A 25,760-nucleotide genomic window follows, 5' to 3' on the forward strand; every position below is an offset into this window, starting at 1 on the left:
CATCCCTCCCCAGGACTCCGAGCCCTGAGTGGGGAGGGAGTCCGGCAGACCTGCGGCCTGCAGGACGGATAATGCAGGGTATCACGGGTGTGGTGTGAGCAGAGCGGCGGGGACTTGGGGAGCGTGCCGCGGAGCTGTCGGGCAGCCTTAGGGGCGCGCGCGCCGGGGCCAGGGTCGGGCTCGTGGGACAATTTGGGAGCATGGGGCGGGGCTTCAGGGCGAAGGGGTGTGGCGTCAGGGCTACGGGGCGGAGCGTGGAGGGCGCGGGGGCGAGGTAGGGTAGGGGCGGGGCCTAGGGGCTGGGGCCCCGAGGGCTCGGGAGGGGCTGGACGCGGGCGGGGCGGGCTCTGGGACTCTAGCAGCTCGCGGGTCGGTGCCCAGACAGCTGCGGCGGCGGCGGCGGCGGCGACAGCCACACGCGGAGCCCCGATCCCAACCCCCTCCGCGCCAGGCCATGCCACCTCCCGTGCCGCCCACCGAGCTGGTGCCGTCGGAGCGCGCCGTGGTGCTTCTGTCGTGCGTGCTCTCCGCGCTGGGCTCGGGCCTGCTGATGGCCACGCACGCCCTGTGGCCCGAGCTGCGCAGCCAGGCGCGGCGCCTGCTGCTCTTCCTGTCACTGGCCGACCTGCTCTCGGCCGCCTCTTACTTCTACGGGGTCCTGCAGGACTTCAAGGACTCCTCGTGGGACTGCGTGCTGCAGGGTGCGCTCTCCACTTTCGCCAACACCAGCTCCTTCTTCTGGACCGTGGCCATCGCCCTCTACCTGTATCTCAGCATCGTGCGCACGGCGCGCGCGCCCGAGACTGGCCGCCTGCTCTGGACTTTCCATGTCGTCAGGTGGGTGACGGTGACGCTGCTTTCCTTCAGGTTCCCTGATCCCTGCCCGGATCCTGTGTGCTGTCCCTGTGGCCCTCGCAGCTCTCAGGGCCACGTGTCTTGGTGGGACTTCTGGCCGGCCGCCCAGCCGGCAGTGTCTGTTCGTGTCCTGGGACAGCCCTGCGCCAGCGGAATGACGGTCTTGATGAACTAGTTCTGTATATCGCCGCAGGGGGCGTCCCTTTGAGGTGGCCCCAGCTCAAGCCTCCCAGGGAGGTGGGCGCCTCAGCGAAGGCCCTGGAGCGTGGGGGACTAGAGCTAACCCTCAGAGCCAGACCCTAGTAACTTGGAAGCACCTGGAGAGCTGGTGAGGCCACTCTGGACCTTTGGCCGCCTGTTGCATTGCGTTCTGGCCATCTCTGCTGCCCGTGGTCATGGGGGCAGGCACCTGAGAGATGAGTTGGGTGCCCCAGGATGGAAAAGTACATGTAGTTCATCTGGCCACTCTCAGGCTGCCCTTCACCCAACCCTCTGCCTCAGCGCTAAAATTTAGGAAGGACAGTCTTGTTTATTTTATCTTTACTCATCTCTAAACCTCAGACACCAGTCTCTTGTTATCTATGTTCTAAATAATCTTTCTTTCCAGAGTTCAGCAGCTCTGAAATTGAGGTCAGAGGCAGAGGCTGGTCTGGAAGACAGCTGCCAGCTGCCTGGAGTCTCTGGGTAGAGAGAATCAAGGCCTTGTCCTGCCCTGGCATTGTAGTGTCTCATCCAGGTAACTCTCACCTGTGAACCAAGGTTGGCCCCTTCCCAGTGTAATCTCAGGATTCAAACATCTGGTGAGGTCCTGTGCTGAACCCAAGGCAGGAATTTTATAGAGCTTCTTTCCTCTTTTCCCTCCTCCAAATAAGAGCACCAAATGCTGCCCTAATTATAGGTCCTCTCTGTTAAATACTTGAGTTCTTTCCAAGGGACAGAGGATGGTCAGCACTTTTATAGAGACAAGTCACCTGGGTGTCACAACAGTGAGGTCACAAGCCTGCAAGAGTCACTTGACCTCCAGGTCTCACGGCTGTTGGAGGGAGGCCAGCTGGTCCCTGGGAAATTAAATGGCCTGCTTCTCAGCTGTTCAACTCAAAATGTTTGCAGCGAGCCATTCAGACAGGGTCAGCTGCTACAGAGACCCACAGAGAGGGGGCAGCCTTTCCTTTTTCTCTGTCCCACCGGATCTCTGCATCCATTTCTGGGACCCTGTTCTTGGGAGCCTGGTTGGATGTGGGCAGCGTGGAGCTCACGTGTACCTGGGAAGGAGCCCAAGACTTTCTTTGCAAGGTTCTCTTCTCTTTTCCCTACTCTTTTGAAAAGTACTGAATGCAATGTATTTTTTAAGTGATAAAGAGGACCTGTGAAGCTTCTATAAAAAAGACACATCCCCTAAGAACCTTTCTTTTCACTTCTAGGGACGTTTTCTGTGATGCTTAGGGAAAGCCTCCTAAGAAAGCCTGTGTGTCCTTCTCTGGCTGTAAGGAGCCAGATTGTTCCTCTTGTCTGTTGTATGTGATCCACCTACTTTATATATATATATATGGCTACATTGGGTCTATAGTTGCAGTGCACAGGCTCAATAGTTGTGGTAGTTTAGTTACCTCACCAGGGCTCGAACCCAAGTCGCCTGCGTTGGAAGACAGAGTCTTAACTACTGGACCGCCAGAGAACTCCCTATGCACTTGCTTATTAAAAGAAAAAAGACATTTTTCCTGCCAAAGGGACTTGACAGTTTTTTCTCTTCCAGAATTTAGCACTCCCTTTGCTAGTTTAAAACTTGGTAAAAACCTGTCCAGCAGGTTCATGTATTGACCTGGATCCTCCCAGACGATATTGCTAAGGACTCTTCATTGTCTTTCTTTGAAGAATTAGTTTATGGCTGCTGAAGGACCTCTTCAGTTCAGTTCAGTCGCTCAGTCATGTCCGACTCTTTGCAACCCATGGACTGTAGCACGCCAGGCTTCTTTGTCCATCACCAACTCCCAGAGCTTGTTCAAACTCATGTCCATTGAGTCGGTGATGCCATCCAACCATCTCATCCTCTGTCGTCCCTCTCCTCCTGCCCTCAATCTTTCCCAGCATCAGGGTCTTTTCCAGTGAGTTAGTTCTTAGCCTCAGGTGGCCAAAGTATTAGAAATTCAACTTCAGCATCAGTCCTTCCAGTGAATATTCAGGACTGATTTCCTTTAGGATTGATGGTTTGATCTCTTTGCTGTCCAAGGGACACTTAAGAGTCTTCTCCAACACCACAGTTCGAAAGCATCAATTCTTTGGCGCTCAGCTTTCTTTAAAGTCCAACTCTCCCATCCATACATGACTACCGGAAAAACCATATCTTTGATTATATGGACTTTTGTAGGCAAAGTAATGTCTCTGCTTTTTAATATGCTGCCTAGGTTAGTCATAGCTTTTCTTCCCAGGAGCAAGTGTATTTTAATTTCATGGCTGCAGTCACCATATGCCCTGATTTTGGAACCCAATAAAATAAAGTCTGTCACTGTTTCCATTGTTTCTCCATCTATTTGCCATGAAGTGATGGGACCAGATGCCATGATCTTTGTTTTTTGAATGTTGAGTTTTAAGCCAGCTTTTTCACTCTCCTATTTCACTTTCATCAAGAGGCTCTTCAGTTCCTCTTCACTTTCTGCCATAAGGGTAGTGTCATCTGCATATCTGAGGTTATTGATATTTCTCCCTGCAATCTTGATTCCAGCTTGTGCTTCATCCAGTCTGGGATTTCGTATGATGTACTCTGCATATAAGTTAAATAAGCAGGGTAACAGCCTTGACGTACTCCTCTCCCAATTTGAAACCAGTCTGTTGTTCCATGTCCAGTTCTAACTGTTGCTTCTTGACCTGCATACAGATTTCTCAGGAGACAGGTAAGGTGGTCTGGTATTCCGATCTCTTGAAGAATTTTGCAGTTTGTTGTGATCCACATAGTCAAAGGCTTCAGAGTAGTCAGTGAAGCAGAAGTGGATATTTTTCTGGAATTCTCTTGCTTTTTCTATGATCCAGTTGATGTCGGCTATTTGATTTCTGGTTCTTCTGTGTTTTCTAAATCCAGCTTGAACATCTGGAAGTTCTTGGTTCATATACTGTTGAAGCCTCGCTTGGAGAATTTTGAGCATTACTTTGCTAGTGTTTAAGATGAGTACAATTGTGTGGTAGTTTGAAGAGTCTTTGGCATTGCCTTTCTTTGGGATTGGAATGAACACTGACCTTTTCCAGTCCTGTGGCCACTGCTGAGTTTTCCAAATTTGCTGGCATATTGAGTGCAGCACTTTCATAGCATCATCTTTTAGGATTTGAAATAGCTCAACAGGAATTCCATTACCTCCACTAGCAAGGACCTCTTGGCAGTGGGAAGTCTCATCTTCAGACTCAGGCTACACAGTGACCCAGTCGTTAACCATGTCAAATGACTGGAAATCAGTACTCTTCTTCAGACCTCCCAGTCTGTCTCCAAAAATATTTTAAAATATGAATACACAAAAGGTCAATCTCTATTCTCTAAAGAGTTCTTATGAGTTGATTTTTTTTTTAAAGAAAACTGACAAATATCTTCAGAAATGGACAGAGGACATTCTGACAAAGTAGTAAAAGCATGAAAGCTCAATACAAGCAATAACAAAGAAGTACCGTTTTCTCTTTAAATTGAAAGGAAAAAAGTAGTAAGGCAGGATATTAATGTGATATGCAGATGAAACTGGTGTTTTCCTAATTATTTTTGGCCATGTAAATTGGAATAATCTGTGTAGAAAGTATTTGGTTCATACCCCTTGATCCCAGAAATCCTATTATAGGGATCTAGTCTAAGGAGATCAACAAATGACATGCAAAGCTGGATGTAAAAGGAGTTTGTGTGGCACTGTTAGCCAGTGATGACAGTTTGAAAGCAACCTTAATGTCCAAAAAATAGGGGATCAGTAAGTTATAGACTATAACCCACCTGGAAGTGTTATGCTGCCATTAAATACTGGCCATGAACTCTACAAGTAGTATGTATTTTTTAAGTGGTAGGACATGATAAGTGGGAAAAGCCATCTATAGAGCTGAATGCAGCCATATACCGCAGGAGGCTGGAGAAAGTCGTACCCATGAAGTCCCTGCATGCCCCCGGGGCTCTATCATAATGCCTGACATACTTTCCTTTACTGAAAGACTTAAAAAAAAATCTCATTGGGGAAGGAGGGCAGCTTAGACTTTATCCTCAGAGGTCAGGCTCCTGAGGTCTTGGAAAGAGCTGTCTGGACTCCTTAGCGCCTTGATCCTCTGTAACCCAGGGGACTCACCCAGGGTTCGTCACCCAGCCACAGCTGATGAGACTTGCCTGAGCCACAGAGCTGTGAGCAGGAGGCTCTGAGTTAGAACCTCAAGGTCAGTGCCCCTTTAGGATTCCGTCTTGTCTCTTGGCCTTGACAATAATTTTTTAAACTGAGAGGTAATTCGGCAGTCATTTATTTTTAACTTTCGGAATTTCCCCCATTATTAATGTGTAATTAAATACAATAGCTTGATTTATCTTTTCCATTAATTTTTTTTCTGGAATTTAAGAATAAGTTGCAGACCTGATGCCCCCTACTCCTAATCCTTCGGTGTATTTCCAAAAGGCAAGGGCAGTCTCTTGCATGACCATGTTGTTAGTGTTGTTCAGTCGCTAAGTCATGTCCGACTTTTTGCAACCCCATGGACTGTAGCCCACCAGGCTCCTCTGTCCATGGAGTTTCCCAAGCAAGAATAAGGGAGCGGGTTGCCATTTCCTTCTCCGGGGACCCTTCCCGACCCAGGGGTTGGATCCACATCTCCTGCATTGGCAGGCGGGCTCTTCACCACTGAGACACTGGGGGATGGTACAGGCACCCTATTTCGTAGGATACCTCTCTCACCCAGGTTACCCGATGCCTACTTGTGAGTGGCATTGTTGCAGAAAGGGGGGCCCCCTTTAGGGCCCAAGAGTGGATGCTTGTCTAACATCTGGAAATGAATTGTCCAAAGAGGCACACGTGCTGACAAAGCAAGAGACTTTGTTGGGAAGGGGTGTCCGCAGGGAAAGCAGTAGGTAGAGGAGCCCAGGAGGACTGCTCTGCTGCGTGGCTCGCAGCCTTGGGTTTTATGATGAGGGAATTCATTTCCAGGTAGTCTCTGGCCAATCACTGTGACTCAAGGCCCTTCCTGGTGGTGTGAGTATTGCTCGGCCAAGATGGATTCTGGTGAGGAGGATTCCGGGAGGACATATGGACTGGAGTCTTCTGTCTCCTTTTGACCTTTCCCGAATTCTTCTGGTTGGTGGTGGCTTGTTATTTCCATGTCCCTTACCAGAATCGCCTGGTGAAAAATGACTCATGCAGATGGTTACTGGGGTGGGCAGTTTCAGTCAGTGTGTCCCCTAACAGATTCAGAATCAGCACTTTGGGCTGAAATCTCACAGAAACCGGTTCTCGCTTGCTACCTGGGGGTGGCTGGCGACTGTGACTTGTACGTGTCCTGGTGGTGTTCACTTTGATCCCTTGGTCGAGGTGTTATCTATCAGTCTCCACTGCAGTTACTCTTTTTCCTTTTGTAATTAATAAGGATTTCGTCTAGATAAACCTCCTGCAGGCCTCAACGTCTCCCTCAAGGGTTTCATATCCATTGATTCCTAGAGCGTTCCAAGGTGAATCTTCTGGTTGTTGCTTCATTTTTAAGTGAAGTGAAAGTTGTTCAGTCGTGTCCAACTCTTTGTGACTCCATGGACTATACAGTCCATGGAATTCTCCAGGCCAGAATACTGAAGTGGGTAACCTATCCTTTCTCCAGTGGATCTTCCTGACCCAGGAATCGAACTGGGGTCTCCTGCATTGCAGGTGGATTCTTTACCAACTGAACTATCAGGGAAGCCAAAGTGTGAGAATATTCCACGTTCAAGGGCAAGTCCTGCATCAGGTCCCTTGGTATTGTGTCTTAGCAGTGGCAGCAGCATGATACCGACACCACATGACTGATCGATTGATTGAAACATAGTTGACTTACAATGTTGTGTTAGCTTCAGGTGTATAACACAGATTCAGTTATGTATTTACATTCTTTTCTAGATTCACTTTCCTTATAGATTATTAGAAAATCCTGAGTAGAGTTTCCTGTACTTTGCAGTAGGTCCTTGTTTATCTATTTTATATATAATTGTGTGCATATGTTAATCCCAAACACGTAAGATCCTAAATTATCCACGCCCTCTCTCCCTTTTGGTAACCATAAGTTTGTTTGTGGTCATGTTGTACATGCATGTGGATAAGCATCTGTGACCATAGGTTTGCAGTTCTCACCTGGGAAAGTGCTGGGCAGCTCAGTGGCCATGTGTGGGGTCATTTCCCTTTTAATAAGATAAGCCTGAAACCATCTCTTGCCAACCTGCCTTTCAAAACAGCCCCTCTTCCCCCCTAAGGTGGTGGGCTCCTTCTGAACCAAGATGGCAGGGTCCTTAACTGTCCCCAACACGCATGCCCCAGGGCCACTGCTGTGCCAGGCATCCGCTGGTGTGTCCTGTGATTGTGGCGGGGGGGTTGGGCCAGGGGTGCCACATCTCGCCACGGGCTCGGGCCAAGCTGGCCACCTGCAGCAGCGTTAGGATTTCTTTGGGCTCCACTGAAGTGGGAATAGATGTGGGCATGACCCCTGGCCCACATGCCCACCCACCCTCTGGCAGTGGCTGGGAGTTTCGGAGGAAGAGAGAAATCTAGGGCACCCCAGGGTCACCATAAAACCCCCTGCTGTGGGGAGGGGGAAGTTCCCACGCAGAGAAAAGGGGAACCGTGGGCCCTGAAGGGGAGAGCCTGTGAGCTCTCTAAGCAGACATGGGCTCGCTCACCGACGGCCCAGTGATGAGGCCCCAGGCGGCCGTACCTGAATGGGGATGGATGCCTGAACAGCACCCTACGCCATGTGGTGCTCCCCAAAGTGACAAGAGCTGTAGTGACTTTGTTTTCTGAGAGCCCTGCTACAGTGAGGTCTCTGCACTGCATTGCATGTTCGTGGAGGCACAGGGGCTGCCCCTCGACCCTGCTGGGGCACAGGCAGATGCCGCAGGCCTTACCTGGACCCAGGTGGGCAGGAAAGTATCCCTGTGTGCTACAGAGCGCTCCTTGGCCCCCCAGAACCAGGACTGCAGAGCCCAGCACTGCCAGGGCCGCAGAGCGACCTCATGGTGGCCTGGCCAGTGGCTGATGCCCTGAACTCCCACGTCCTGCCCCTTTGCCCGGCACTTCACACTAAGAACCCATTGTCCGGGCAGAAACCTCCAGGCCTCCTCAGGCCTGGATTCCTTTCCCCAGGCCCTGCTCTCTGCAGCTGCCTTCCTCTGGGCCAGCTCTGTCCTTCTCCCAAGATCTTTCTAAATCGGCACATTGTTGCCTGGTGGTTTCATCCTTAGAGCATCTTGGGGTCACGTTCACAGTCACGGCTTTCCGTAGGGCACAAGCACAGGGACCAGGCTCTGCTGTTTGGGGGAGAAGACCCTCCTGTGGCCTCCCAGCAAGGGCCACCCATGTAGCAGAGATCTGTAGGAAGGGTGAGGTCTGGTGAGGGGCGAGTGCAGGAATCCACGGTGGACTGAGGAGATCTGGAGCCAGTGGGGCAGAGGGGGAAGGGTCTTCCCATCCCTGAGTCACCCCAGGTGTTCCCCACCCTGACTGGTGGGACAGGTTTCCAAAGATCCCCAGCTGGGCAAACTGGGAACTCTGAGGGAAACCCAGAGCATTGCTCTTGTAGGCACCAGCCGCCTCTCGTGGGACTCTGACAAATGCCAGGGAATTCAGGTATGGGATGTAGCCTGCTCACTGCCCAGCTGATCCCACATTGGTTCAGCTTCTCACTGGGCAACCGAAGAACAAAGTGAATGCCGAGTTCCACAAGCCAAGCTCATGTCCAGTCTGCAGAACTTTTGTCAGTTTACACCTCCCCTAAGCTTACTGAGGGCCCCCAGGTCTGCTGGTCTGGGTGTGATGAGAGGGGAGGTCCCCAGGGCTGGGCTGCGGTCCCCTGCCCCTGCATGTCTCTCCCCTAGAGTTGGTAAGACAGCCTCTGCCTTAGTCTGCTCCAGCTGCCCTAACAAAGCCCACAGACTGGGTGGGGCTCTTAAACAACAGACATCCTTCCCTCCAGGTTCCAGAGGCTGGAAGTCTGCGATCCAGGTGTGGGCAGGGCCTCCCCTCCTGGCTTGCAGAGAGCCATCTGCACCCCGTGTGCTCACATGGTTGTCCCTCAGTGAGTGTTTGCATCCAGATCTCTTCTTACAAGGCCATTCCTCGTTGTTCAGTCTCTTAATCGTGTCTGACTCTTTGTGACCCCCAGGAGTGCAGCATATCAGGCTTCCCTGTCCATCACCATCTCCCGGAGCTTCCTCAAACTCATGTCCATTGTGTCGGGAATGCCATCCAACCATCTCATCCTCTGATGCCCCCATCTCCTCCTGTCCTCAATCTTGCCCAGCATCAGGGTCTTTTCCAATGAATTGGCCCTTCCCATCAGGTGGCCAAAGTATTGGAGCTTAAACATCAGTCCTTCCAAAGAATATTCAGGGTTGATTTCCTTTAGGATTGACTGGTTTGATCTCCTTGCAGTCCAAGGGACTCTCAAGTCTTCTTGCATGGACAGCTGTCCTATTGGATTAGGACCCACCCAATGACCTCATTTTGACCTCATCACTTCTTTAAAGACCTTATCCCCAGATACAGTCCCATCCTGAGGTTCTAGCAGTTTGAACTTAAACACAGGAATCTGCGGGAGATAGGGAGACATACTCACCCCATAACTGCTTCTGAAGGGGGAGGTAGCCAGCTTGGAGTCTGGCCTTGGTTTCCAGGCAAACACAGGTGAGAGCTGGGGCTGGGTGCCTCTGGGAGAAGCCCTTGGTGCCCTTCCAAGTAGGGGATTCTGCTCACAGATGGGCTTCTGTTGTTGTTCAGTTGCTCAGTCCTGTCTTTGCAACCCCATGGACTGCAGCACCCAGGTTTCCCTGCCCTTCACCATCTCCTGGAGTTTGCTCAAACTCATGTCCATTGAGCATCCAACCATCTCATCCTCTGCCACCCTTTTTTTTGTGGTCTTCAGGCGCCTTCCATCTAAGTGACCCCAGCCCTGCTTCTCCTCAGCCTGTATCACAGGTTTGGAGAGAAGGGGTCACCTGCGCTAACCATGTCCCTCCTCAGGCCTTTTCACAGCATCCCCTGCATGTGGTCACATGACTTCCTTCCTCTGGTGGGAGTGGGGAGGGGAGAAAGCTGCCAGTTCAGCCCCCTGCTTGGGGACTTGAGCAGCATGCCTGCCTTTTCTTTCCTCTGTCCGCCTGATGGCTGTTGCACTCACCGGACCTCCTCAGAAGTCTTTCAGCGCTCAAGGCCCAGTACCTCCTCACATGCCCACTCTGGTGCCAGCTTCACAGGCTCAGGTTTAGAATATGGGTCCCAGGTGTCCACAGGGAGGCAGGACAGTTTGCTGGCTGCTCTCCATCACCCACATCTGAGCATCAGGGAGACCTCTCCGACCACGAGACCTTCTGGGTCACGGTCAACTGCAACCCTTGGTCTGTTTCATGTGTGCTGTTGTTAAGCCATTTCTTACTTTTTCTGATTTTGTTTATTTTTTGATTGATGGTGGGTTTTTTTGTTTTTTGTTTTTTTACAGGAATAAAAAAGAAGCCTGTTACGTGGTATTGGGTAGGCCAAAAACTTCATTCAGCTTTTTCTGTACCATCTTACAGAAAACCCAGCTGAACTTTTTGGCCAGCCCTATATTTGTCAGAAATTAGCAGTAGACATTTCTGGAAAGTGGCAATTAGGTCACACATGTCTTTGCAGAGTCCCTTTCAGGGTCACATACCACCAACAGCTCAGGGTGATCGCTTGGCCAGAGAGCAACTTGGCTTATCTGCCAGCCTTTCACCTCGCTCTGTAGGTGAGAACCCGGGGCAGTTTCAGCCCCCCATCCCTTTCATCCCTTGTCTAGTGGTGACCTGGAGCCAGTTTGTGGGACCCAACTGTTTAATTTCAGGGTATTTTTTGGGCTGGTTGTTAGCTAGAACTATCATTAAAAATTAAATTATTTAAACGTACAATTAAATAAATTATATGAAAAACAAGAGTACTACTCAGAACCCCTTTGGTCCTAATTATAGTTTTGTTGATTTGTAAGCAGATGTCAGCAAACTTTTCCTGCAGAGGACCGGATAGTTATTATTTTCAGCTCTGCAGGCCATGTGACCTCCCATGCAATTGCTCAGCTCAGCTCTGGTAACTCACCAGCAGTCATAGGTGACATATAACCAGTGAGTGTGGCTGTGTGCCAATAAAAGTTTATTTTATTTTTATTATTTATTTATTTTTAATTAATAAATGCTTTATTATTTTTTTTATTTTTCTTTAATTCTTACATGCGTTCCCAAACTAAAAGTTTATTTTAAAGAACATACAACAAATTGGGAAATTGGGACTGACATATATACCACTATATATACATATATATATTTATATATATATATATTTTAGTTGCTAAGTTGTGTCTCACTCTTGCAACCCCATGGACTATAGCCCACCAGGCTCCTCTGTCCATGGGATTTCCCAGGCAAGAAAATTGGAGTGGGTTGCCACTTCCTCCTCCTGGGGATCTTCCTGACCCAGGGATCAAACCCAGGTCTCCTGCACTGCAGGCAGATTCTTTACCAACTGAGCCACCAGGGAGGAGATTGCTAATAAGGACCTACTATATAGCACAGAGAACTTTACTCAGTGCTCTGTAATTACCTACATGGGAAAAAAATCTTAAAAAAGAGTGGAAAATACTGTATATTAACACATATATGGAATCTAGAAAGATGGTACTGACGAACCTATTTACAGGGCAGCAGTGGAGATGCAGAAATAAACAGATTTGTGGACACAGTGGGGGAGAGAGAAGGTGGATGACCTGAGATAGTGGCACTGAGACATACACATTGTGTCAAGTGGGTAAGCAGTGGGAATCTGCTGTGTGATGCAGGGAACACAAAGCCGGTGCTCTGCGACAGCCTAGATGGGTGGGCTGGGGAGGGAAGCAGGGGGAGGTTTAAGAGAGAGGGACATATTCATACCTATGGCTGATTCATGTTGCTATATGGCAGAAACCATCACAATATTGTAAATTACCTATTCTCCAATTAAAAGACTATAAAATAAGAATAAAAAGAGTGGATATATGTATATGTATAACTGATTCACTTTGCTGTACAGCAGGAATGAACACATTTTAATCAACTATATTCCAATTTAAAATAAATGGAAAAATAAATTAAAACAGACTTTGGGCTGGATTTGGCCTGAGAGCCCTAGTATGTTGGACCCCTGATCTAAAGTTAAGAAAGTGATTAGGAAATGTCATGTCTGACTCTTTAAGATCCTATGGATTGGCCCGCCAGGCTCCTCTGTCCTAGGGATTCTCCAGGCAAGAATATTGGAGTGGGTTTCCATGCCCTCTTCCTGGGGATCTTCCCGACCCAGGGATAAAACCCATATCCTTATGTCTCCAGCAATGACAGGTGGATTCTTTACCACTAGTGCCACCTGGGAAGCCCAGGAAATGTTAGTAGTAAAGATAAAATGTAAAATGTGTCTTGTCTCTGAACCTAAGCCCAGGTAGCAGCCACATCAGGGCAGGTGGGAAGCCGGACATTCAGGGAGAGGTGATGAGAATGGGCCAGGTCCCAGAACAGGAAAAAAGAAGAAATATCTTCTGGTGTTGAATAAGTGTTACCTGAGTCACAGTGAGGTTGCTCATGTCAAACGTCATATCAACCTCATATCAAGCCAGTAAAGTTCCCAGCACTCGTCTGGTGCCCCAGGTCTTCCTCATTTCGCTTCCATCTTACTCATTAAGGAAAATGAAAATAGCATCCACCTTCACGTCATGGAACTACTCTCACTGGCTAACTGCAACCACAGTTTGGCTGCAGATACCAGAGTTTGGAAAAAGTCAACAAGAGCATCCTGTGAGAATCAATTGGCTGTATGGAGTGTACAATGAGTATTGTATATTTTATTATTATTTACAGATGTGTGCCTTGCCTCACATCGTTTTCTAAAAAAAATAGTGAAGTATGGTTGCTTTACTGCAAGAAATAAAGAACTTAAAGTGGTCCATTTTCAAGAATAGCTAGTTTTGAGTGACAGGTTGCTGATGCAATAGTTACAAAACCAGAAAGTCCAGGCAAACAGAGGGAGGGCAGGATGCCTAGGATTTTCATGCTGGCTCATTCTATTGGTGAATTCAAAATATAAGAATGGAAATAGGTGCGCAGGAAAGGAGGAAACAAGATGTCAGTGAGGGGCCAGCCCATAAAGAGAGAGGAAGTAAACCAAGGTGACACCCAGGAAGATTGTTCGCCCCCCAGTGTTCAGCCAGTGCGGAACTGGAGGAGGGAATTGCACGCTAGGGATAACTTGCGGGTAACTTGATCCAGGTAGCGACCCTGGGTGAGCCTGCCCACCAGTCACCCAATCTTGCAAGACCATCATGAAAGCCTCGCTTCCCACTGCACCTTGTGTCTCCAAGACCATTCGTTTGAGTTTGGGCTGCTGCTGCTAAGTCACTTCAGTCGTGTTCGACTCTGTGCAACCCCATAGATGGCAGCCCACCAGGCTCTCCCATCCCTGAGATTCTCCAGGCAAGAACACTGGAGTGGGTTGCCATTTCCTTCTTCAATGTATGAAAGTGAAAAGTGAAAGTGAAGTCGCTCAGTCGTGTCTGACTCTTAGCGACCCCACGGACTGCAGCCTACCAGGCTCCTCCATCCATGGGATTTTCCAGGCAAGAGTACTGGAGTGGGGTGCCATTGGGCTAGTGAGTGTGTTTCTCACATTGCGGTCAATGTGTTAGTTTCTGCTGTACAGCAACATGAATCAGCTCTAAATATACATGCATTCCCTCTTTTTTGGATTTTCTTCCCATAGGTCATCCCAGAGCACTGAGTAGAGTTCCCTGGGCTATACAGTAGGTTCTCATTAGTTATCTATTTTCTGTGTTGTTGTTTAGTCACTAAGTCCTGTCTGACTCTTTTGCAACCCCATGGACTGTATGTTAGCCTGCCAGGCCCCTCTGTCCATGGGATTTCCCAAGCAAGACTACCGGAGCAGGTTGCCATTTTTCTCCAGGGGTTCGACCCAGGGATCAAACCCGTGTCTCTGTGTCTCTTGCTTGGTAGGTGTATTCTTTACTGACTGGGCCACCTGGAAAGCCCGTCTATTTTATACATAGTATCAACCGTGTCTATATGTAAATCCCAGCCTCTCAATTCATTCCACTCTCCCTTGCCCCGCTTGGTTTCCATACATTTTACTTTATGTTAGTAAAACTCATCATCAGTTTATGTGTGTGTGTGCATATGCAGACGTCTTTCTGATGTTAAAACATCACTAACACGCCAGTGCCTTTACCTATAAATTACGCATCTGGTGGAGCCTGCTTGGCGGGAGTATTAGACCATCCCGCCCATTCCGTTCCCACGCTTCCTGAGGTTTACTCCTCTTCCCACCTACACTCAGGTACCTCCCAGGCAGCTTCTGGCTCCAGTAAAGCTGCTGTCTGTGCTCAAGTTCAAACAGCGACTATGATTGATCAACCCACAGTCTCAGCCCTTTCAAAACCTTTTGTCTATTTGGTCTTCCCTCTGGCTGTTTTCCAGCACAGACTCAGCTCCAGGCACACCCCAGTCACACAGAGCAGAGGCATCGCGTTGTAGCTTTTGTCCATCAGACCAAAAGTTGTAAAAGCTGGACCACAGTTGTCAGCCTGTGGTCCCTGGGTTTCCTTTGGGGGCCCTGGGGCTGCTGAGGAGGGAAGGAGGCAGCTTCCTCCTGCCAAGCCTGTGCTCTGCCTTCCCCCCAGGACGGGAATCCCTGGCTCCCGTCCTGCTGGGTGATGGTTTCTGCTCACTGCTCTCCCACCTCTAACTTCAGGATTTCTGGTTCAGCTTTTAACAGGGGTCCCCAACCTCTGGGTTCTAGCCTACTGATCTGAGGTGGAGCTGCTGTAACCATAATAGAAATAAAAGTGCGCAATGCATCTAATGCGTTTTGTTATTGTTCAGTCGCTAAGTGGTGTCTTGACTCTTTGCAACCCCATGAACTGCAGCACTCCAGGCTTCTCCATCTTTCACTATCTTCTAGAGCTTGCTCAAACTCATGTCCATTGAGTCGATGTTGCCATCCCACCATCCCATCCTCTGTCGTCCCCTTCTCCTCCTGCCTTCAGTCTTTCCCAGCATCAGGGTCTTTTCCAATGAGTCAGTTCTTCACATCAGGTGGCCAAACTATTGGAGCTTCAGCTTCAGCATCAGTCCTTCCAATGAATATTCAGGGTTGATTTCTTGTAGGATTGACTGGTTTAATCTCCATGCTGTCCAAGGGACACTCAACAGTCTTCTCCAATATCACATCCCCAAACCATCCTCCCCCACCCCTCAGTCTGTGGAAAAATTGTCTTCCATGAAACCAGTGCCTGGTGTCAAAAAGGTTGGAGACTGCAGCTTTAAAAGCCTTTCACCTCCTTTCAGTAATGTCCTTGCAGTGAACATTTAATTGGGAAAAGCTGTCTTGGCCACTGGGCTCATACTTCATTCATTCAGCAGGTCCTAGTTTTGTCCCGCCACATGCCAGGCACTGATGTGGATGCTGAGATGGAGCAGTGAGCCCACAGGGCCATCGCCTTCTGGAACTCATAGTGGACACCTGTTGTCCTTTACTAGGATAGGGTGAGGTTGTTTTTTTTTTAATTGGAGGATAATTGCCTTACAATGTTGTGTTGGTTTCTGCCATACACCAGTGTTCATTGCAGCACTATTTACAACGGCTTGAGTTTTAAAACGGGAAACTTTTATAAAGACAAAATAGTTCGACAATAATATATATTAACATAATAGATCAATAATTCTTCACAGGACAAGCATTTGGCTTCCCTGGTGGTCCAATGGTTAAGAATCCTCCTGCCAATGCAGGAGACACGGTTTGATCCCTGGTCCAGGAAGATCCCATATGCCACGGAGCAACTAAGCCCGTGCGCCACCACTACTGAGTCTGCGCTCTGGAGTCTGCACTCTGGAGCCCTTCTCCACCACAAGAGAAGCCACTGCAATGAGAAGCCTGGGCACCACAACTAGAGAGTAGCCCCTGCTAATCACAACTGAGAAATCCCTCTCCCAGCAACCAAGACCCAGTGCAGCCACAAATAAAGTTGAAAAAAAAAATAGCACACTCCATTGTAAGTGGAACATAATAATCCCATAATCCTTTGATTTGGGTGGTTTTGGCCCCTCCTGTGCCTCCGTGCCTTCAAGAGGGACGTGTCACTTCCGCCTCTGGACAGCCGGAGCTGCAGGGCTATGGGGCCCTCCTGCAGAGGTCAGTGGAGGATGGACACCAAGCCTTCCCCAGGCCCAGGGAGCTGACTTTCTCCTTTACATCACCATCCCTGCCCTGCCTCCTCCCCCATCCTGCAGCCTTAGAAGACCTTGATAGAAACACTGCTTTTCTAGTCTCCTTTTGGTAGCAGACCAAGTGCAACTGGGATCACATCATTGTTCTATGACTTTCAGAAAGAGCCAGCATCCCTTACACAGAGCCCTTGAGGTAGAACCGCTTTCCCGCTTTCCGCACTAAGTGTTTTCCTAATGACACTGTCCTGGTCACTTACTGCTTGTTCTCGGGGCAGCTGACCTGGGACATAGGCCCGTGTGTCCTCCTGGGGTCACAGGCCTCACACCTCCCTGGCGCCTGCACCGCAGGCCTGGATCCTGGATCCTGGGACCTAGGGATGAGCCTGCCTGACATAAACAGCACCTCACGCTGATCAGTTTATTCTGGTATGACTGACTTCAATGCTCTGCTCCAGGCACCGAGATCATCCCCACTTTGTGCAGAAAAACACTGATGTGTTGCAGCCACGCGGGGCAGGCCTGAGACTTGGATCCCCCAGCCTGTTGCATCACTGTCCAAGCTTCTAACCACCCTGCGGACCTCCACATTAGCTTGTGTCCTTCTCACCGACTTGAAAGGTTTGGGGGGAGACTGGTGTGGGGACTACCGGGGAGGGGCCTTGGGGCTCGGCCCTAATCTGGGCTGTGTTGCCACTGTGCTAAACTCGAGAAAAGTCCATCCAGCACTGCCTGTCCCGGCCCTATGCTTTAGAGGGTCCCCTTGGGTTTCTCTGGTGGCTTAGATGGTAAAGAATCTGCTTGCAATGCAGGAGACTTGGGTTCAATCCCCAGGTTGGGAAGATCCCCTGGAGAAGGGAATGGCTACCCACTCCAGTATTCTTACCTGGAGAATTCCATGGACAGAGTAGCATGGGGTCGCAAAGAGTCAGACAGGACTGAGGGACTAACACACGTGGATCCTTGCCAGGGCCCAAGAAGAGTGTCTGCCTAGAGGCCGCCCCCTCTTCTAGTTGCTGCTGCAGCTGCACAGGACCCTGACAGCCACCAGTGTGTGTATGCACTCCCGGACCCAGGCTGGTCACGGGGCCTGACAGCCACCAGTGTGTGTATGCACTCCCGGACCCAGGCTGGTCACGGGGCCCTGTCTGCTAGTGGGGTGTCTGGGTGATATTTGGCCACGTGGGCCGATGTTTGCAGGTTGGTGCCCAGGCCTCCTGATGCAGGAAGGAGCTGGCTGTTCCGGTGCTATGGTGTGTGATTTTAGTCACTCAGTCGTGTCTGACTCTTTGCGACCCCATGGACTGTAGACTACCAGGCTCCTCCATCCACCGGATTTTCCAGGCAAGAGTACTGGAGTGGGTTGCCTTTTCCTTCTCCAGAGGATCTTCCCAAGCCAGGGATTGAACCCGGGTCTCCCCACATTGTAGGCAGATGCTTTACCGTCTGAGCCACCAGGGAAGTGAGAGTGCTATAGCGTCCTAGTCTCCGAGAAGCCTGGCAATTCTGAGTGAGAACCCAGCCTCCGAGCGCTTGGGAGGATGTGTGTGTCCAGGTGGGAGGCCAGGACAGCTCCTATGTCCCCTTTCCTGGGCTTGGGCAGAGCAGAGCTGGGTTGGGAGCTTTGAGGACTCCAGCCCCCCTGTTCTCCAGGGACCCTGTCTGCTGCAGGCTTGGGAGAGTACTGGCCTTGTGTGCACAGCATCCTGGTCGCTTCACCCTTGTTGGCTTTGCTGGGAGCTGGGTCTGACCTTACCGCGGCCTGTTTGCTCCTTACTCCTCAGCTGGGGGGTTCCGCTGGCCATCACCGTGGCAGCTGTGGCTCTGAAGAAGATCGGCTACGACGCCTCGGACGTGTCGGTGGGCTGGTGCTGGATCAACCTGGAGGCGGAGGACCGGGTGCTGTGGATGCTGCTGACCGGGAAGCTGTGGGAGCTGCTGGCCTACGTCACTCTGCCCGTGCTCTACCTCCTCATCCGGAAGCACATCCGCCGGGCGGTAGGTGTCCCCGGGGGGCCCGCCCAGAGCTCTGTGTGGCCAGTGTGTCCCCGGTACGGAGTCGGCCGTCTCAGGGGAAGGACGAGCGACCGGCGAGAGTGAGGGAGGGCTTGTTCTGCATCACTCACCGTGACGCATGCCGAATTTCATCAGCACTGTTGCTTGTCTGGTTTGATAATTACACAGCCCCGTCGGGGCGGGTCCTTTTATTCCTTCGTTTGTGGATGAGGAAACAAGGCTCACCAAGGTTAAGGGGCTCCCCAGACTCCCAGTGAGTGTCTGGAATTAAGGAGGCTTAAAAGAGCTCAGCCTGCGGTCTGGGCTATGGCTCTCTCCTGCCCCCTCCTGGACAGACCCATGCAGTTGTTTAACCGTGAAAGGAACCTGGATGAAAGATGCTTGCGTGCACTAGCCTAATAAGAATTGACCTGGCAGGGCCACAGACTTTCCTAATCAGTGATACAAGTAATTCACTTCTTATTTTTGGTGAGTAAAATATCCTAAGTGGCAGGTTTTTCGGGCTCTCGGGAATTCAATAGACTGGGCTGATCAGAAGTCTACTAGACTTCTGGCCAGAAATTCTCAGAAAGAATGCTTTCCCTCTGATAATCTGAGCAAATTGTTCCTTGTGCTGGACTACCAGTTCGTTTCTGCAGATGTAAAGCACAGGCTTTCTCCTAGCCACGTACAAGTCGTTGTTGTGACTGTTTAGTCACTAAGTTGTGTCTGACTCTTTTGTAGCCCGCCAGGCTCCTCTGTCCATGGGATTTCCCAGGTAAGAATCCTGGAGTGGGTTGCCATTCCTTTCTCCGGGCGATCTTCCCAACCCAGGGATCAAAACCACATCTGCACTGGCAGATGGATTCTTTACTGCTGACCCACCAGGGAAGCCAGCCATGTGCAAACTGCTATCCCAGAAATGTTCTGATTAGCCCATCCATTGATCTACTCAAGCATTCATTCAGTGTATTTTTATTGACCATCTACTATGCATGAAAGTTCTGTGTGGCAATGGGAGTTTCTAATGAGAATTCAAGCATGGTTCCTGCACTCCTAGGAGGAGGCAGAGGTGCAATTCCGACGGAAGATAAAATATGGCACCTGGCTGGAGTGGTAACAGGGTGAAAGCTCTGCGGACAGGATTCCAGCTCATCCTGCTGATGTGGTGCTTGTCCTTCTGTTTTGCTCTGCGTTTTCAAGGCTGAAATTGTAGGAGAGAGTGTCCCGTCTTTCGAGTGTGCTGCAGGCTCAGCGGCCATTTCCAAGTGTGTAAAGTGCTCCTCGCAGCTGTCTGAGACCTGATCCCCACCCTGTACTCCTGTCTGTCTCCTGAAACACACACTTCGGGTTTTCCTTTTACTTGGAAATCTACCTGATTCTCACTCCTCCCTGCCGCCCTCTTGTGGCTTAACTTGGAGTCACTGACAGAGATGCTGGCAGGTGTACCAATGGGTCTGAGATCCTCTCTGTCTTTGAAGGGCATTTTAGTTGGTCTTCTGTCTGGGCTGGGGGTGCCCTTCTCACCTCCTCTTTCCTCCTGCCCTAGGAGGATTCCAGGGCTCCCAGATGGAAGTTCCCAGGAGCCCCACCAGGCTCTGCCCAGGACTCCCCCCGTCTCCCCCACCCACCGCCCCCAGCTGCAGGTCTTGCCTATGTCTTTTTTTTTTTTTTTTTTTGGCTGTTTGGCCACTTGATGCAAAAAGCTGACTCATTTGAAAAGACCCTGATGTTGGGAAAGATTGAAGGCAGGAGGAGAAGGGGACAACAGAGGATGAGATGGTTAGATGCCATTACTGACTCAATGGACATGAGTTTGGGTAAACTCTGGGAGTTGGTGGTGGACAGGGAGGCCTGGCATGCTGCGGTTCATGGGGTCACAAAGAGTCGGACCTGACTGAGCGACTGAACTGAACTGAACTGATGGGGCATGTATGCGGGACAGAGCTTGTGCAGAGACCCAGGGGTGGGGTGTGCCTGGCATGTTAGGAGGATTAGGAGGTCTGTGTGGCTGGAGCAGAATAAACATGAGGAATGTGGCAGGAATGAAATCAGGGAGAGCTAGAGTTGGGGACGTTTTAAGGAACGGACGAAATGAGGAGTCGCCAAGAGCTTGGAGTGGAAGACTGGCTTGATCTGACTTAGGTTTGTTGTTGTTGTTTTAATTTGTACAATGTTGTGTTGGTTTCTGCCATACAACAATGTGAGTTGGACATAATTGTACATGCATCCCCTCCCTCCATAGCCTCCGTAACTGCCCTCCCGTCCCCCTCCCTGCCCATCCCTCCAGGTCATCTCACAGCACCACAGTGGGCTCCCTGAGTTATACAGCAACTGCTCACCAGCCATCCATCTTATGGGGGCTTCCCCTGGAGGCTCAGATGGTAAAGAATCTGCCTGCCATGCAGGAGACCTGGACCCCTGGATCAGGAAGATCCCCAGGAGAAGGGAATGGCTACCCACTCCAGTATTTTTGCCTTGGGAAATCCCATGGACAGAGGAGTCTGGTGGGCTACGGTCCATGGGGTCACAAAGAGTCAGATATGACCGAGTGACTAGCGCTTTTATCTGTCTTATGTGTGATAGTGTATATATGTTGATGCTACTTTCTCCGTTTGTCCCACTTTCTCCTTCCCTCACTGTGTCCACAAGCCTGTTCTCTGTATCTTCGTCTCCACTGCTGCCCTGCAAATAGGCTCATCAGTACCATTTTTCTAGATTCCATATATATGTGTTAATATAGGACATTTGTTTTTCTCTTTCTGACTTACTTCAGTCGTGTAACAGGCTCTAGGTTCATCCACCTCACTAGAACTGACTCAGATGTGTTTTGTGGCTGAGTACTATTCCACTGTGTATATGTGCCCCGTCTTCTTTATCCATTCATCTTTCAGTGGGCATCTAGGTTGCTTCCGTGTCCTGGTGTTGTAAATAGTGCTGTAACGAACATTGGTTTTCAAGGAACCATACTGCATTTGTGTTGAGAGTGACACTGCAGTGGAGAGGGGGTTGGGGTGGTGATGGAGGGAGACCAGTGAAGAGGCAGTGGCAACCGTCCAGCGAAGTGGTGGTGGTGCTTGGACCTGGCTGGTGGCAGTGACCGTGGACAGAACTTCCAGGTCTGGGTCCGTTTTTGAAGGCAGAACCTGTGGGGCTTGCCTATGGGGCAGATGTGAGCTGTCGCACAGAGACAGGAACCAAAGACCGCTCCCAAGCTTATGGCGCGGGCAGCTGGAAGGACAGGGCTGCGGTGGGAAGCAGGCAGTAGGCTTGGGGGTGAGGTCAGGCATCTGCTTTGAACACGAGAAGCTTCTGACATGCTTTAGACATCCACATGAGGAGGTGGAATGGCCAGTGATGGATAAGACAGGCCAGAGATGGAACCTGGGCTGCCAGCATCAGGCACTGCACGCCTCACGCCCTCCCACTCCGGCCAGTCTGTCCCCAGGAGGTGCTCCTCTCAAGTCTGCTCTCTGCCTTCCCCGCACAGCACGCGGAGCTCTCGGAGTACCGGCCCATCGTCTCCGAGGCACACCAGCTCCAGCACCGCACCTCCGTGGCGGATAAGAAGCTGGTGCTCATCCCACTCATCTTCATCTGCCTGCGGGTCTGGAGCACCGTGCGCTTCGTCCTGACCCTCTGTGGCTCCCCGGCGGTGCGGATGCCTGTGCTGGTGGTTTTGCACGTAGGTCTGCCCTCCCCTGCCTGGCCGGCCGCAGGGCCAGTGGGGCAGGCAGGCCCCAACGCTCCAGCCAGCATGGGCGGGTGGGGGGCCCTGCTCCCCTGCGTCCTTCTCCGTGCCCTGCCCAACAGGGAGGCTTGATGAGAGAAGGGGGAAGGTCAGCGTGGCTCCAGGGCAGCCCGTGGGTGTTGAGTTGCTGTCCCATGGCCTAGGAGTAACCCCAGGAAAGTGGACTGACCCTTAGCCCTTCCCAACCCAGAAGACTCGAGGCACGCCTTCAAGTTCAGGCCTGCCCGGTGCTCTGTCAGAGGTCCTGGTGGCCAGGGTCCCCACGGACCACCCCCCACGGGTGGAGGACAAGGTCCTGGGTCCCCTGCTCCTCCCTGTGTGTGTTGCTCAGGCCCGCGCAGCCCTGGCACTCACGCCGCTTCCTTTCTCCCCGCCAGGGCATCGGGAACACCTTCCAGGGAGGCGCCAACTGCGTCATGTTCGTCTTCTGCACGCGCGCCGTCAGGACCCGGCTCCTCTCCCTCTGCTGTGGCTGCTCCCTTCAGCCTCCCACGGCCGAGAGCCCGGCCGGCCCTCCCAAGGCCCCCGCGCCCTCCAAGTCGGGCGAGTCTCAGAGGCCCAGGCGGACCCCAGACAAACTTCCCAGCAGCTGAGCTGCTCCCCTCCGGCTCCAGGCATGGTGCGGCGGCCGACCTGGGGCAGGCAGCTCTGAGTCCCCAGCGGGGATGTCAGGTGCCCTGTCAGCCTCGTGCCTTGGCAGCTCCTGACCCCCGTGGGGAGCAGTGCAAACTCAGCTGTCTACCTCCTCGACCCTCAGGCACGTCCCGCTACGCCGCATCCCTCTGCCCTGGGGGATTTTGTCCCCGTGCGGAGCAGTGCAAACTCAGCTCGTCTACCTCCTCGACCCTCAGGCATGTCCCCCTCACGCCGCGTCCTCCTGTACTGGGGGATTCTGTCCCCATGGGGAGCAGTGCAAACTCAGCTCGTCTACCTCCTCGACCCTCGGGCACAGCCCCCACACGCCGCGTCACTCTGCACTGGGGGATTGTGTCAGCACGAGGGCTGCACTGAGATTCAGGGAAACCAGTGGTTCGTGAGCACTGCCAGGTCACCTTGGGAGTGACCCCAGGAGTCTGGGGCCCCTGACCACACGGCACTGTTTACAGTCGGAGGGGCCCACACGGGTGGGAAAGGCACCAAGAGATACATGTACAACCGTGCACCCATCCTCAATAAACTGCCGGGGTGCCAAAGATGGGGCCCCCACCGAGACAACACACAACAGATTCCCGGTTTGTCAGGGCATCGGGATTCACCTGAGAGCCTGGCTTTTCCTAGATGGCTTTGCTGGTCAACACAAGGGTCAGTTACCTTGAACCAGGGGACTCCCTAGTGACCAGCATGGGCACAGCTGCCCACAGCTGCTCAGGATGGCCGGTGGTCTTCAGGGCCTCCTGAACTGTGTCCATGGGCTCCCTATCCGTGATGGAGATGGTGTGGCCAGGATCCAGACTCCTGCCTCTAAGAGACACTTAACACTAGGGAAGGATTGGGCTTCCCTGGTGGCTCAGATGGTAAGGAATGTGCCTGCAATGCAGGAGACCCAGGAATGGAGCCCTGGAGAATGGAATGGCTACCCACTCCAGTAATTCTTGCCTGGAGATTGCTGATTTATTCACTTCCTAGGTTAAGTTTTTACAGAAAAAGCAACCAAAGAGTTAGGGAATCACCCAAATACTGATCCTCCCTGAAGGGGAAAGTTCAGGGAATTGACTGGGGGGCATGACACACGCATCCTGGGGTGATTTGAAAGAAAAAGGATTTAAGAGAAGCATCCGTATTTCTATCGTCTGTGACTCTTCCACCAACCCTTTCCTCTATAGGTCAGAAAACGGTTTTCTGTTAAGTCACAGAAGCCACTGGCTAAGAAGGGAGGTGTACCTGTCCCTGGGACGGGGGGTGCGGGGCTTGAGGAGGAGGAGTCGAACTTAACTCAACAGGTGCTGCCCCTCCCATAGGTCCCACAAGCACTCTGTAACTGCAGTGATGTTCTGAACCCGTAAAATGGTTCTGGATTAAAATCAAAGCCACAGCCTGCTGTTGATCCCTCTTTTACTCTCAAAAGCAAAATCTGTAACAGGAAGAGACTGAAAGGAAGAGTCCTCTACAGAACTAGGTCGAAAACGCTCTTGTTGGATTTCCTTTTGAAAACAGATTTTATGAAAATCAGCAAGGGGTGAACATCCCTTTAGGATTCAGAGAAAGTTCTGGGCTGCTTGGCAGGAGCGCAGTCTGCTTTATAGAAATGGGCCATGTCCGGGGAGTCGGGGTTCCCCTAAGAATGTTACAGCACATCTTGGGCGCCCAGATGGTAATCAGCCTCACATTAGCTTCCAGAATAGAGCAGAAATTCAGGAAGTTGCTGCTGCAAAGGAGAAAATCAGTCACGGCTGAGTTAGAGTATGGGCCCCCGGGAAGAATGATGCTAGACTACATCTTGTTCTCAAGGGGGCCCCAGAGGCCTTGGATCAGATGGTGCAACACCGCTGCCTGACCTGGGTTTCCCAGACCAGACGCAGCCGGGAAACACCTGCAGAGGGAGTCAGGGCACAGAGAAGAGCACCTCTGCTGTGCTGTCTGCTCTTCTGAAAACCACCCCAAAGATGCACCTATTTCCATTCCCTCCCTCTGCTCCCCACCCCATCTCTGTGAAAGTGTTCCTGTGAGGGGAACAGGGGTGGGCAGGGGAGGCACTCATCCCTGTGCTGGCAAACAGCAGCATCTCCTCTTTCTCACTCAGGTCAGTCTAGCTGGGCGGGTGGAGTTCAGAGCAGTAGAACGAGTGGAATAAAGCCCCTTTCCGAACTCTAGGAGGGGTTCCTGCCTCGTATCAGAGCAAGACAGAAGTGCGTTCCTCCTGTGGGTTCTCACTGTGTGTCAGTGTACTTAAAGATTATACACCCGCATTCCCTGGGCACCGCTGTATGACCTCAGTCTGCACAGGGGCTATGGGCTCAGCCCCGAGCCCCTCTCTTCTCAGGCACTTTTTGAACCTTGGTCTTTTTCTCAGGTTTACTAAGCACTTTCTGCCTCTCTATACTTCTGAGTTTCTGAATCGTGTCTGTTTTTGTTCTGTGTGTGTGTATGTGTTTGTTTGTTAATAAAGATTATGACTAGAGTCTCGGTTGAGGGTGCAGACAGAGCTCTGCATGCGTCCATGGCAAGAGAAAGAGCATTTTTGCAGACTTCCTGTAGTGGCATAATGACACTGAGAGAGGCTTTCTGGCATGTGCAAAGTTGTCATGGAAACCCTGACTGGGTCCAGGCCAAAGCGGCTATTTTAAATAAAACAGTTTTCTTTTGTGTGTTTGGTAAACTGATTGCCATTGATGTGCGTGGAGCTGGGCAGGGTGGCTCAGACTGATCTGTGCTGTGAGAACATGTTCAGCACCTTCCACATTGTTGGGCCCTGGAAACAACGCCTGGGTCCCATCTGTGGGCAAAAGCCGTCAAGTGGGAGGCCACTCGGTTGGCATAGCCAGCTGCTCCTGAGTTTGCCTGATAGAGAGAGACAGCGATGTCAGTGGTGGTTGGGGGACAGGGGTAGTGGTGTTTAGAATACAGATTCCCAGGCCCCATCCCATCTGAGGATCAACAGATCCAAGTTTCAAGGGCTCACAGCTTGAGGCTAAACTCTCCTGAGCCACTGCAGACACTGAGCCACCACCCCTGTCTCCCTGCATGATTTTATCATGACACTCAGTGACCCACTGCAGTGGC

At 51.3% G+C, this 25,760-nt stretch overlaps 1 protein-coding gene across 1 annotated transcript; it reads left to right on the top strand.

The window, feature by feature from the left end:
• The first annotated feature begins 342 nt into the window (after nucleotides 1-342).
• On the top strand, nucleotides 343-25,356 carry GPR157 (G protein-coupled receptor 157). Its single transcript, XM_027975671.3, has 4 exons — nucleotides 343-837; nucleotides 18,079-18,292; nucleotides 21,780-21,974; nucleotides 22,418-25,356. The coding sequence occupies exons 1-4, from the start codon at nucleotides 455-457 to the stop codon at nucleotides 22,631-22,633; spliced, it is 1,008 nt and encodes a 335-aa protein (XP_027831472.2). The 5' UTR covers nucleotides 343-454; the 3' UTR covers nucleotides 22,634-25,356.
• The last annotated feature ends 404 nt before the right edge of the window (nucleotides 25,357-25,760 follow it).

This window comes from Ovis aries, chromosome 12, assembly GCF_016772045.2.
Source record: "Ovis aries strain OAR_USU_Benz2616 breed Rambouillet chromosome 12, ARS-UI_Ramb_v3.0, whole genome shotgun sequence".
In the NCBI taxonomy this organism is placed as follows: domain Eukaryota; kingdom Metazoa; phylum Chordata; class Mammalia; order Artiodactyla; family Bovidae; genus Ovis; species Ovis aries.